This window comes from Nicotiana tomentosiformis, chromosome 2 (assembly GCF_000390325.3).
Source record: "Nicotiana tomentosiformis chromosome 2, ASM39032v3, whole genome shotgun sequence".
Classification (NCBI taxonomy): Eukaryota; Viridiplantae; Streptophyta; class Magnoliopsida; order Solanales; family Solanaceae; genus Nicotiana; species Nicotiana tomentosiformis.
Window position 1 is genome coordinate 52,317,660 of NC_090813.1, and position 15,242 is coordinate 52,332,901.

A 15,242-nucleotide genomic window follows, 5' to 3' on the forward strand; every position below is an offset into this window, starting at 1 on the left:
AACCTAAATCCTCATGGAAAACAAAAATTTAAGAAAATTAAAAAAAAAAAAAAATCTATATGAATACCCACGAGATTGGCTGGGCAACTTCGAAAAATGTATAGCGAGGTACAGCCTCCTGCTGCTATTTCTTCATCATCATAATTGAGCAGAGATTATGATTATACGTTTGACAATCAAAATAAGCTTAATTACTACTCCTATATGATAATAAAGAGCCACATCAAAATAAGCTTAATTACAATTGGCAAGATGAACGTTCAGCAATCAGCATATGCCGCCTTTTGTAATATTAACCATTATTATTTAGTGTGTTAAATAGGAATTCCAATTTCGTCAATATTGTTTGGCATTTGGTTTGGATGCAGCCGTTGTACAATGAATACTTTTCCGCCAGCAGGCAGTAGTCAAATACTTCAAATATTGAAGTTTAATTTAAGCTGGTTAGGCTAGTTCCTGGAAGGGTCTATATAGAATTAAAAAAACAAAATTGTGAAGCTGAATTCCCATAATTTCAAATATGTACAACAACGTCCCATTATATTCTTTTCTGGTAACTTTATCTTATTTTATATAGATCCATGAGCCTACCTTCAACTGGGAAACAATTTCAACACAAGTTCAAAATGAAGTGTTGAACCGCCTACTCATATTTCCGAAAAAATTTAAAAGGGGAGTTAGAGTTCCTAAGAACCTGTTTTTTACTATACTGACTTTGCTCAGACATTTTGCATTGAATATATACAAATCTCAATTATTTTTAACTCATTTTCTTTAGATAATTAATTCGGTGAGCTATGACTAGCATGCATTAAAATAACTATTGGTATATAGCACTTGTTACTCATATTAGGAATATTCAGTCGTTTAAAATTATATAAGCTAAGTGTTGCAAATAGATACATATATACTACGTATAAGGTAAATATTTATTTGCATTGGATTTTGATGCCAACATAATAAATACATAACATATGTCTCACGATGTTTATCACTAAATTATAGTTAATTAATATATATTCTTACGATAATTTATCACTTAACCATGATATATAAGTGTTTAAATTCGGTGCGATTAAGTTTTATCACAAGATACACATAGAGATATAAACGTATATAAATTATATTTGACATTTTAAGGATATATTTGGTAATTAAGTTGTGACAAGCGTTATTAATACAATAACTATGAATCAGGTGTTATAACTACTATAAGTTGGAATAGAATTTTCAAATCTCTTTAATATGGATTAATTAGAGCTATTGGCACAAGAAGGCGAAATGAAATATATTCATGACTTTCGGTTGCATAACTTATTCATATATAATGGTGTATGTATATCTCTTTTTTCTTTTTCTCTCCCTTTTTCTTGTTTTCCTTTATTCATACTAATTTAGTCAATATGGTGTCATTTTGATCAGAATATATCCTATTGGTGTGCATGCACTTTGACTGTTATGAGCCTATCATAGGTTGAAGTTAATAATGAGAAGAAACCAAACTATCTATATCTATATTATCATAAAAGTGGGAAGTCCTTACCTAAAAAGTTGAATTACCGAAATGCCCTTCCAAGTAATTTAAATACTTTATTTTTACCAAAAGTTTTAAATAAACACCAAATTTATTTGAAGGGATGTGATCCTTCACATTAGTAAAAGTGATGACTCTTCACAATCTTTAAATCTAAAGGCAAACGTTTTTGGTGGGCATTCAATTGAAATTATAAATAAGAAAATAACCTTAAGGCCAAAATTCTAGAAATGCAATTGAGATTAAAAAAAGAAAAAAGTTCATGGTTTTGGTTCACATCTATCTGTGATACGGGACCTTCTTAGCAGATAAGTTTCTATGGACTCTTTCAATCCTTTTATTTTCCTTGAATATTGGCTTATGATTTGTATGATTATTATTGGCTTGCTTAGTCATATCAATACTACTTTTTGATTCATGATTTTATCAACTAAAGTAATACTTACTATAATATAATGTGTCTGTCGATTAGCATTCATTCATGAAAATTAGTCAAAGCCAATAACTATTCACGTTGGCTAATCTACTTTGTTTTAAAAAGATACTGACAATTAACCTAGCATATTAAAGTTACAAAGTTGTTTAGTAACTTTATTGTTGTCACGAGTTTATATATACATGTGTACATATGTAAATATATAACTATGTATTTTTGGCGAGTCCAATTTTTAATGTATGTGTTACGAAAAATTATGTGTATCGTAGTTGTTTATGTGACATTATATATATTATTATAAAAGTTGAATCCCAAAATATCCTTCTAATAAATATATGTAGAAATATCATTTAATAACTAAAATATTATACTAAAAATAATACTTAACGTGAAAGAAGGCAACCAATTAGACATGTTTATTTCAAAAGTTGTGATGCTCTAGTTGATAACTAACCTTTTGAAACTCAGTTTAAACTGTTGGCTGTTTTAAATTCTAAATGCCACACCTATTTAAAGGCTTACTGTTCTGTTGCAGCAAATACATACAGATGAGTCGTTTTTCCTAATCATCGGCCAATTCTTCTCATTAACCAACGTTCAGAAATATTGACATTCATTTTTCCTAGGTCTTGTTCTCCAATTGTAAAAGAAAAAAATGATGAAAAATATTCATTATATTCGTAGGAGTAGTCTTATTTATTTCCATTGGGTTAAATTCTTGTAGTAAAAAATTTCAAAAAGTGCAACTTCGGCCTCGTTAGTAGCCATTATATTCTGGAGCATAAAATACTAATGACAACTTCCTAAAAGCCCTTTGCCTAACACCGATTTCGTAATTTCATCAAATCTCTTACAATTATTCATTATTAAAAAAATGGTTGCACAATTTGGTTCTTTTAGATTCTTTTTCAATATTTATAGAACAATAATAGTAATTATTTTGATTAAAAAGTGTGTTGTTTGTTTTGCAAGTTATACCAACATGTCCGTGATAGAGTAATTGTAGGAGTGAGTAATCGACCAATTGAGAAGGAAAAAGAAAAAAATGATGAAAAATAAAGTGTTCAACACTGACATCACGTTGACGAAAGGGAGATTCATGAAAGAAAGCAAGTCCAGAATGTGGTAGATCCGCCGTTGATGCATCCCAATTTGAAGTTCATAATTTTTTTGTTTCTCCATTTGTTTCTTATTTTGGCTTTTTCAGAATTAGCGCATGAATTATTAATATTATAAGATTATATGTATTCATTCAGATGGCTTATTATTTTGACATAATTCTGTATATGTATAACAATGTGCACTCGCAAAACCATTCTGTGAAATGGACTACATCAGTATCAAAATTTGTCCAAACTTTGAGAATATTTTGGTTCATGGAACTCTATGGAACACGAGAAAATAACATGAAAAGTTAGTTATTTTATTGAAAGACACAATTCTTTAGGAGAGAAACGATAAATCTATGTTTGTTTTATGATAATATCATTGAATAAAATAAGTACTATTTTATATTATTATTCAATGTGGTATTTATGATTGGTATTATGAACTAATAAATTAGTTTATTTTATGAAGGAATAATTTACTTTTTGTCCACCAAATGTACTGAATGTTAAAAAAATTAAACCTGAAAGGAAGAACGAGATTCAAAACGTTTATTTTGTCAAATTACATTGAAGAAGTGGGTGACAGGCTAAGAAAGAATGGAATAGTCAATAAGCACTATCGAGTCATATTTATTGCAAAAGATGTGCATATTCAAACTCAAATTATAAAAGACACATATTAAAACTCCTACAAAATTTGTAATTTGAAAACAATAGTTTTAAATTTGTGACACTTAATTATTTGTTAAAAAAATATCAAAGGGATATTTTTGATATTGGTCGTTCTTTAATAAGTATTTTAGCACTTGAACAATTACTACATTTTAAGTTCATAAACTAAATTTCCGAGCAAATGACTTAAATTTTGGACCTTTCAAAAAGCTTATACAATAGTACATGGATGATTTGTAGAGGATATAACAACAATGTATACATGCAAAAATTATAACCGGTCAATATGCTACCAAGCATGTGTTTATTTCAAGAATTTATTATTTTTCTCTGTGAAAATGAAAGATATCCTTTAAATTTTATCAGAAAATATTTCCATCTACTTTTATGTTTTGCAACGACGATAAATAAAACATACGTCAAACAAATCCCAATATCGGACAGTCTCTACCACATCGCGTTTTTACATAGCCAATTTTACATTACTCTTAAGAGAGATCAATGTCGACAACAAGAATCATGATCGTGACATCGCAACCAAAACAGATGATAGTAACATACACTAGGAATATATATTTATATCTCATAAAATTAAAATTTATAAAAAATAAGTCACCCACAATATCCAATTATCTTGACCTCGGTAAATAAGTGATTATACAATAATCTACATTGGTCATTCGCCCGACTTATATTTTATTTATTTATATATAATTATTTATTCAAAATTTTACTTTAATAATATTGATATTATTCTTAAAAAAATTATGTACTACATAACTCGGCATACATGTACAACGCATGTACCGAAAGACCAGTATAAACAAAAATATATATGGTTCTAGAATAATCATAATCAGAGTAATAACAAATCAACTTTCCCTACGAAGAAACCAAGGTAATTAAGTCGTTTGTCTTTTTTGTTGTCCAGTGGGAAATCAATGTTCAATCTCCAAACTTCCAAGCAGGTTTGGATCGATTTTTTTCCTAAAAAGAAATCAAACCAATATCAAATCAATTAAGTCGGTTTTTTAAATATTGGAACCAATATCAAACCAATTAAGTCGATTTTTTATCAATTCGATTTTGGTCGGTTTTTCGATTTTTTTTATTATTTATCGGTTTTTAATGTGAGAGATAAACTACCAAGCACATATTCCCTAGTCTATATTTTCAATTAACACTATCAAACTAATTGCTTTCTGAGAAATCTATCATTTACCAAGATATATTGAAGATAATTGAATCAAATAGTGATGAATAATTTAAGTACTCAATTAAAAATTGACTATTTTTAACATGAAATAAATCTTGTACTTAGCAAAAGAAAACTACCAACCAAACTAGAATGTAAAGGCAAAGAATTAGATTATTATAATAGCAAAAAATTAGACTAAAAATATAAACGACTAATATGTACCATAAAATTTTAGAAACTTTATATATATATATATATATATATATATATATATATATATATATATATATATATATATATATGTGTGTGTGTGTGTGTGTGTGTGTGTATGTGTGTGTGTGTATGTGTGTGTGTGTGTGTAAGTATAATAATAAATTTATATAGCTACTTCTATAGTCGGTTTGGTTCGAATTTTTTGGTTAGTTTTTGATTAAAACCAAAACCAAACCAAATTTGATCGGTTTTTAAAATTCAAAACCAAAATCAAACCAAACCAAACCTAAAAAGTATCGGTTTTTTTGGTCAGTTTGGTTCGATTTTTCGGATGTTTACTATCACCCCTGCATGCATTATGATCTTCGTTTGAAGAGATACCCACAGGTCACTCTATTCATTAATAATGTTAATTACCCTGTTAATCAGCTATGTAACTCTTCTCAGTTACAAATTTCACCAACACAAGGAAATTAACAAATGGACTGCTTAGATTAATATGACATATAATTGTAGGATTGCGTAGAGGTTTTCATAACACGCAACGGAAGACAATAACAATCCTATGCAGAATTTTTCGTGTTTAAAATTTATTTTGCATGTCAAAGATTGGATCTAAGACGTACATGGTGAAGAGAGTCTCGTTTTAAATTTCCTCGATAGTGCGAAGACTCTATGTGTATCCACACCGGGACTGATCCTTGCTATCAACTCTTTGATCAATGAAATCCTGCGAACAAATTGAATGAAAATATTGTGTTAAAATTTTTCTCAAAAATCTCAACTCAAAGGTAGAAGAACAAGAAATAATTTTCTTGTACTAGTGTTTTCTATCTTGGTTTTGTATTACACTATTACTTTCTCAAAGCAATTTTCTTCTCAAGAATAACTCTCTTGGTTTTTGCATGACTTTACAATATGTATAAGATCTATATCTTCCTTATTCTTAATTAGGACTCACACATATATATACACATAATTTTCATTGGAAAATACAAATCACATACTTTATGGTAAATATTTTAAAAATATGTAACTCATTTATGGAATTCAATTCTAAATTGAATTCTACAACTTAATCATACTTTTAAAATAAAAACATGTAATTCATTTATGGAATTCAATTCTAAATTGAATTCTATAACTTAATCAACATTTTAAAATAAAAACATGTAACTCATTTATGGAATTCATATACACAAATATTAATTATAATTAGCAAGTACATATATATATATATATATATATATATATATATATATATATATATATATATATATAAAATTTATTTTCTTATTTAAAATAAAAAATTTCAACTTGTCCACAATATTAATTATATCTTATGTGCTAGCAAAAAATATAATAATATTTTATTTGGACTAATAACTAAATTTATTTGACTAATTAAATTCTTTAATTTAATTATCAAATAATAAAGTAATTAATCATTTAGCAAAGATCAGAACACTCGTTAGTGTGCAACCCCATAGGTTCAATACTAAACCGGTAGTAAATTGCTCACATCAATATACTAATCAAGGGTGACATCTAGCAATACTCCTTAACGATCGGATAGCATGAAGTATACAATTTACTCTCAATAACTTGTAGAAGAATAATGTATTAATTCATTTTGTCCTTATAGCTATAGGTCACCCTAGGATATGGTTCAACTGTCAAATCCTAACAGGCGGCCGACTATGTGTCATGTCAAAAATAATCGACCATTGAATGACCTAAGAAACTTTTTTCTTCTTTCATTCAATTGCCCTGCCCAAGGTCTTAATTTGGTCAGTTATAATTTATGACAACATGGAGCTTCTTAAACTCATTACCAAGAGTTCACATATTCCATCTTGATCAATCACTAATTCTACAAGTATTTAATCGTACCCAATATCCTTTCAACTATCGCCATAGGGCCATAGATGTCTAGTATCAAAGCACAATAAATAACTTGTCAATTACTATGATAATATTAGGTCAAAGAAAACTCTTACATCACATTCTTCAAGAGAATATTCTATTGACAGTTTATGGTAATTCTAACCATTAGGAATTATCTAATGAGTCGGTTCAATGATCATATCTCTATATGCATTATCTATTTGTGTTATTTAGTTAATGAGATCAACTAATATTTATCTCATAAAGACGATCACATAAATATTGATCTAACCGGATTACTAATGTCCAAATTAATAATCATACGATCAAAAATAAAATTTAGGTTAAATTGTAAGAGACTTTACTCTCATTATCATGATTTCATCACGATGACAAGTCTCAAAATCTAATCAAGGACCTTATTAAATTAATCAGGCAATTAATAATAATTATGATAAATGAATATCAAATGCCATATATATTTTTATATCAAATAACATTCACAAAAATATGTTCAAATTATTAAATATGATATTAGATCTAGGGCATATTTAATATATCCCTAATAATAATTTGTCACCTGCCTACTGAGTTTTTTAATTGTGGGAGAAGCCAGGATTAGTAAAATGGGAAGAAAATAAAAGACAAACCATCTAGCACCATCCGTTACATACTGACAGTTCGTAAATACTTAGAATTATTAATGTACATCACTTAATTTTAACTTTACAGTAAATATTAACGTTTGGTTACACAGAACAAAAGTTCAGATTTGATCAACGAATTGTTTAAGCAAGAATGTGATCCAAAATGAAAGGATCGATTGGTACCATGTGACATCTGGAGAAAATCTACCCCTGGTTTACCTTAAGAGTTCTTTAATTAATCACTTCTTATTTAATTAATTTTTCTATTTGGGTGACACAAGAAGTAACTTCGCACTTTCATGCATGTCGCCCAGGCCGGCTCTAATGTATATTCAAGTAAGGCTTTTGCTTTACGCCCCAAATTTTGGGGTTCTTTTTTTTAGAAATAATAGATTTATAAGTATTTTAAAAAATAATATTTAGTACTTTCGTATAAAAGTAGAGTTTTTCTATAATAATTATCTCAAAGAAAAAAAGTTTTCAAGATTATAATTGATAAAATCTTACATGCGATTAATAATGTCTCAAGATAAATTAAATTTGTTGGTTATATTATCAATTGAAAAAAGATTATTAGAGGAAATTGATAATAATTTTTTTTTTAAAATTTAGATATCACATTTATCTTTTGCTTTAGGCCACACATATGATTGAGCCGCCCCTAATGTCGCCGATCAATATTAAATATCTTATGATAATTATATCTTTAGGTATATTTTCACAAGAGTGCTTAAGGAAAAAGAACTACCAAATAGTGACCACGGAAAGCTTTTAAACTTTAAAGGGCTTAAGAACATAAAAAGAAGAAAGATTGTGCGAACGAATTTATTTCTTGTGTTCGTATCCTTATATGTGTCTACTCCCATTAATCCACTTCACCATTCAACTTGACTTACTAAACTGTAACAAACCCTTTTCTTCTTCCCTAAAAACAATATAAAAGACCCTTCTTTCTTCCTTCTCCACCCCCACCCCCAATTTTGACAACTGAACAAAACAGAAACAAATAAAACTAATCACCATTTATCACTAAAAAGAAATTTAAAAGGAGAAAGAAAAGATAAAAAACACTGAGGACATAGCTAAGGGGTTGAAGCACATAACAAATTATTTGGAGACCCCTATCACAAGACACAATATGAACTCCAACTTCGTTGGTCACAAATTATCAGAGATAGAGTTAGATCCGTAATTAGATTGATGAATTCGACCATTGAGATTTTAGCACTAAATTTATTGTATTTTTAAAATTATAACATTAATAAAAATTTATGGTTTTTTTCACACACATACACACACAATTATATATATATATATATTGAAAAAAATATTAAATTTGGATGAGCTTGTAAGCTAACAGTCAGAGGCGAAACTACATATCTTAAAGGGTGGTCGTAGAAAAATTACACTGCATATATAGGTAAAATATTATACTCCATCCGTTTCAATTTATGTGAATCTATTTCCTTTTTAGTCCATGCCAAAAAGAATGACCTCTTTCCTTATTTGAAAATAATTTACCTTTATGCAATGATTTATAGTCACATAAAATATATATGCCTCATTTTACACCACAAGTTCAAAAGTCTTCTCTCTTTTCTTAAACTATGTGCCTAGTCAAATGGGTTCACATAAATTGAAACGGAGGGAGTATTTTAAAAGGTATATAATATATATCGAACATTACTCTTTGTTGGAGAATTCTTTTTAGAAGAATTAACCTAAATAGTCACTCGTCCAATCATTTAAACTAAAAATAGTCAGCGAAAGTATAATTTATACATAATTTATGTATTATATATGTATAATTATATATAATTTATATATATAGTTAAAAAAATAAGAATATGAACTGTTATTGTGTAAAAATCTCTTTTTTACTTTTTTCCTAGCTTGAATACCCGAGACTAAATTCCTGATTTAGCCGCCGTTAACAGCCATATCCATCTTGATAGGAAATAGTATGTGCCTATTGGACAAAATTTACCCGAGACATATGCTTAGTGACTATAATAAATCGTCAATAGATTACTCTAGGATAAATTCAGACATCATTTTTTAAGAAGATAAACATTTAAAAAGAAACAGAAAAAACACGAAGTAGATGGGCGAACAGCACGCGGATTGCGTGGCCCCAAAGAATAGCGCGCTAACCGCTTTTCCTCTATAAATACATTTCCTCAACTTTCGCTTCTCCACACATACATACCATCACTGCTTAATACTTCTTTCCTTTTCCCTCATTCCTTATTTTCTCACGTCATCTCCTTCTTCGCCGGTGTTCCTACCGGGAAAATCAACAATGGACGTTCGCCGGCGACCTGTCAAACCCTTTTACCCTTCCAAAGATGACGTTTCCGCCGGCGAATCTCTCAAACCCCACAAACAAACCCAACAAGTTTCCTCTCCCAAAGCATCTGATGCCCTTCCACTCCCATTGTATCTCACCAATGGTTTATTTTTCACCATGTTTTTCTCTGTCATGTATTTCCTTCTCGTCAGGTGGCGTGAGAAGATCCGTAATTCGACGCCTCTCCATATGGTTACCCTTTCTGAATTGGTCGCTATGGTTTCATTGATCGCTTCCGTTATATATCTGTTGGGCTTTTTTGGCATCGGATTTGTTCAGTCTTTTGTCTCAAGGTCCAACAGTGATTCCTGGGATGTTGAAGATGAGAATACTGAGCAGTTTATTATTGAGGAAGATAGCCGCCGTGGACCATGTGCTGCAGCAACTACTCTCGGCTGCGCTGTACCCCCACCATCTGCTCGACAAATAGTCCCAATGGTTCCACAGCAACCTGCTAAGGTAGCTTTAGCCGTTGCGGAAAAGCCTGCACCCATAATTACACCAGCAGTGTCCGAGGATGACGAGGAGATTATACAATCTGTTGTTCAGGGTAAAACACCGTCTTATTCCTTGGAATCGAAGCTTGCTGATTGCAAAAGAGCTGCTTCTGTTCGTAGAGAGGCGTTGCAGAGGATTACAGGGAAGTCATTGGAAGGGCTACCGTTGGAGGGATTTGATTATGAGTCTATTCTTGGACAGTGCTGTGAGATGCCTGTAGGATACGTGCAGATACCCGTGGGAATTGCGGGGCCTTTGTTGCTTGATGGGAGAGAGTATTCGGTGCCAATGGCAACGACGGAAGGATGTTTAGTGGCTAGCACCAACAGGGGTTGCAAGGCAATCTTTGCTTCCGGTGGCGCCATTAGTGTGTTGCTCAGAGATGGGATGACAAGAGCTCCTGTGGTCAGGTTCGCCACCGCGAAAAGGGCTGCGGAGTTGAAGTTCTTCGTTGAGGATCCCTTGAATTTTGAGACTCTGTCACTTGTTTTCAACAAGTAAGTGTTCTTCTTCTTTATTTTATTTTTCGTCTTATGCTTATTATTTTCCAAGATGTAGGAGTATATATTGTGCTTACTTTCCTTCAACAACACGATAAATAACTAGTAGTTTTAATTTACTGAAATGTTGGAGCTCTTGTATAGTTGGTGTGAGTTAGCATGAAATAGTTCAAACAGAGCATTTAAGTTTTGCTTCTCTTTCTATATCTTGAGTCAATATTTTCTGTTACAATTTTTCTTAAGCTTTCCCCTTTTGGGATCTCTTAATGTTGATGTGTTTAGTGAGAACATGATCTGTTTCTTTCTTTTAATATAGTTTTTCCTTTATTTTCTAAAATCCATTTTCTCTTAATACATTCAACTCACCCACCTTAAAAAAATAAGAAAAAGGAAAAGGAAATATTGGTAATTTCTATAGTATTCTGACTGCTTGCCCATTTTATAGATGCTGAGATTATCTATAATGTGCATGTTATTCAATATTGTGATTCAAGTTTTATAATTTATGTTTTGAATGGTATATTTTGCAGATCAAGCAGATTTGCCAGATTACAGAGCATTCAATGTGCTATAGCTGGTAAGAATCTGTATATGAGATTTAGCTGTAGCACTGGTGATGCAATGGGAATGAACATGGTGTCCAAAGGTGTGCAAAACGTTCTGGATTACCTTCAAAATGAATATCCCGACATGGACGTCATCGGCATATCTGGTATTCCGTCGACCTTTTTTATTTTATTTATAATTCCGTACTACTTTTCCTATCTAAGCAAAACTTTCTAGGTGTATCTTCATGGCAGATTTCACATTAGTACTATTCAATGCATTGAAAGAAAACATTATTAGTACAATTTATTCTCTCTTTAGTCTGCATAAAGATCCAGTTATGATGCACGTCTTTTGGTTCTCCATCTTCATTATTGTTACTATCATTTTTTTTCCTAGTTGGTGTAGAGATGTTTATTTAATTGAAATTATTTGAAACATGACAGGGAACTTTTGCTCGGACAAGAAGCCTGCAGCAGTTAACTGGATTGAGGGGAGAGGAAAATCGGTAGTTTGCGAGGCAATTATCACGGAAGAGGTGGTGAAGAAAGTCTTGAAAACAGAGGTTGCTTCTCTGGTGGAGCTGAACGTGCTTAAGAACCTTACTGGTTCAGCCATGGCTGGTGCCCTTGGTGGCTTCAATGCCCATGCCAGTAACATCGTCTCCGCTGTATATCTAGCCACTGGTCAGGACCCTGCTCAAAATGTTGAGAGTTCTCACTGCATCACTATGATAGAGGCTGTAAATGATGGCAAAGACCTCCATATTTCAGTAACTATGCCTTCTATTGAGGTATATAATTGACATGTGTACTCTACTCTTTATTATACTTGCATTCTTTTCTCCCGCCTTCACTCATTATTCCACCTAGCCTGCTGCATGTGAGGACATTTAACAAAAATCATTAAATTACTGATTTTTATGCTAAAAATATGGATAAAAACAAGAAGTCAGTTTAAAATTATTAAAGAGACAGTGCTTTTAACGAAGTGCATGCAGGCTACAGCTTTGATTTTATCAGATCTCAAGTTTAATAGTAGTAGAATCTCCCCCAGAAGAAACAATGACAAGTAGCTGAACAATTAAATACTGAGATATACTAGTGTAGTGTCTGTAGAAGGTCAGGTGGTGCCAGAAATATTGATATGGTCTTCCGTCTTCAGTCATTTGGGTTCATTGACAGAGGCTGTCTTGTTAGAAATTCATGATCAAGTGGCATCTGTTGGAGACAAACTTGCACGTGTTCTTGTATACTGTATTAATAATAATGCATTTATCATTATGAATTCAGGTTGGCACAGTTGGTGGTGGAACTCAACTTGCATCACAGTCAGCTTGCTTGAACTTATTAGGAGTGAAAGGTGCAAACAGGGAGGCAGCAGGGTCAAATGCAAGGCTCTTGGCCACAATAGTAGCAGGTTCTGTTCTTGCTGGTGAGTTATCTCTCATGTCTGCTATCTCAGCAGGGCAGCTGGTTAAGAGTCACATGAAATACAATAGATCTAGCAAAGATGTTACTAAGATTTCCTCTTAGTAAGGAAAAAGACAAATTTATTATCCCAACATCGTGTACATCACCATCCTTTATGGACCATCATTATTAAAGAAATGGATTACAATAAAAGTAGGAATAAAATTTTCCAATTAGGGAGAGCAATAAGTAAAGGGTAGACCAAAAAGTTGAAAAAGTGTAAGGCATTAGTCATGTGGAGAAAGATCAAGAAGAAAAAGACAAGCAAATCAAGGGTGGACGTGGATCTGTATGTAGTGTTGTATTCTTTCTATGAAGGCATGTGAGGAGGTAGGGTCGTATTTTTTTCTGAGTTCGTGTAAAAAAACCTGCAAATATTTGGTGAAGATCTACGAAAGGTGTTAGGTGGGATGGTGACCAGTGGGGTTAACTTGTAATTCAACATTTGGTTAATTTCATTCATGCGCCAAGGAAGATAACCCCTTTTTTTTAAATAATCTTTTCTGTTGTACTGTCTTTCGTTTGTTTGTTAATTGTGACTAGATTGTAATTTAGAGAGAAATGGCATCTCAAACTCTTTATGTTTGCTCAGAAAGTTTGCTTTTGTATATGAAATTATTTCCTTTTATTCTATCATCATTGTTGTTTATTCATGCACCCATTCATTCAAATGTTTATTCCGAGAACATGGATATATGTGCCTACACACGTTTAAAGCCGATGCATCTCTCCTGTTCATGTGAAGATTGGTTGTATTTAGGTCCCCGAATCACTATTTAATTAACTTAAACTATTCTAGTCCACAATTATGGATCCAAATTAGCACAGGGTTTGCCAACTAAGGCTAACGACAAAAATCATTTATGCTTCACTGGTTTATATTCGCATTCCTTGTAACTTGTCCAAGTTGAAGGTTCAATTGTCAAAACAACGGGGAAAGAGAATCATTTTACCCTTGCAATGAACCAAACAATTTTCTGTTCTCGTAAACAATTACTCAATATGTTAAAGATTCAAAAGCTTAACACGAATCAAATGTCAATGCTCCTATAAGTTCTTCTCAAAGATGAAATCAATCTGAAATTTGATAACTTCACCCAATCCTCTGTCCTAAGTCTCCAAAGCTACAAGTTGATAAGCAGAATTAGAATTTATGTCAGTAGGTGTATACGGTCGAAATATATTTCGGCTTTCATACGATTGATCGAGTTCGAAACATAATCGATCGATATAAGATTTCGAGATGGGTTTCGAAGATGGTACAAACAAGCTTCGGGTCCGAGAGGCCGATCAATGTCGAGCTCGATATTACAATCAAGCTCGAATCCAAATCGAACTATGATGCTAAGTAAAGTTGTCGAGCTTATGATTCAGAGATCGACCAACATTGACCCCGAATCAATTCAAGGGTCCGAGTCAGAATCGAGCTCAAGATAAGATCGAGAGCTCGAGTCAAGACCGAAAACTCGAGTTAATATCGGGCTTATAGATAGGAGTCGTTGCAATCCCACTAGAGGAGAGAATCTTGGCATGAATTGTGGAAAAACTGATTTATCATGGGTCTCCCACTACGTATTTTTAATTATATCTAAAGTAAGATCCCCCTCTACTATAAAGATGATGTTTATCATTTCTGTAGGGGATAAGTTTTTGCTAACATTGTAATTCAAGCACCATATTCTCCTATAGTGAAGAGTTGTTCTTTCAATCTTCTTAATTTGATTCCACTTGTTTAGTCCTAAAATTCATCTTCTTTACAACCTTGTCTATTTTGCATTCTTTGCAATCCATACTTGATATTTCTATTTATCCTTACGATTTGTATTAAGGTATACCACATATCCTTAGAACTACGTACAAATTCAACTCTATCCGTTTTTCGGGTAAACAGTTTGGTGCCCATAGTGGGGCTAAGGATAACAATAGTTATTTGATACAAATCTGCAAAAACACACCGTTATGTTTTGTGCTTGTTTCCGAAAATATCTTGGATTTCGGATTAGCAACGACTAACTACCAGTCAAATGGCCACACCAATCGACAACGAAGCCGGTCTTCAAGATGAGAATAATAACTTGACACCCAGTACCGAAAGACCACTTGTCAACACCGTTGGAGCTCGAATCGAAGCGCCGATAGATATCAATTCGCATGTGGCCATTGAGGCGAACCTATATTAT

General features: G+C 32.0%; 1 protein-coding gene across 1 annotated transcript; it reads left to right on the plus strand.

Annotated features, from left to right (window-relative positions):
* Positions 1-9,886: 9,886 nt before the first annotated feature.
* LOC104095021 (3-hydroxy-3-methylglutaryl-coenzyme A reductase 1) lies at positions 9,887-13,695 on the plus strand. The gene is made up of 4 exons (XM_009601060.4): positions 9,887-11,041; positions 11,575-11,756; positions 12,037-12,383; positions 12,883-13,695. The coding sequence occupies exons 1-4, from the start codon at positions 9,999-10,001 to the stop codon at positions 13,123-13,125; spliced, it is 1,815 nt and encodes a 604-aa protein (XP_009599355.1). The 5' UTR covers positions 9,887-9,998; the 3' UTR covers positions 13,126-13,695.
* Positions 13,696-15,242: the final 1,547 nt, after the last annotated feature.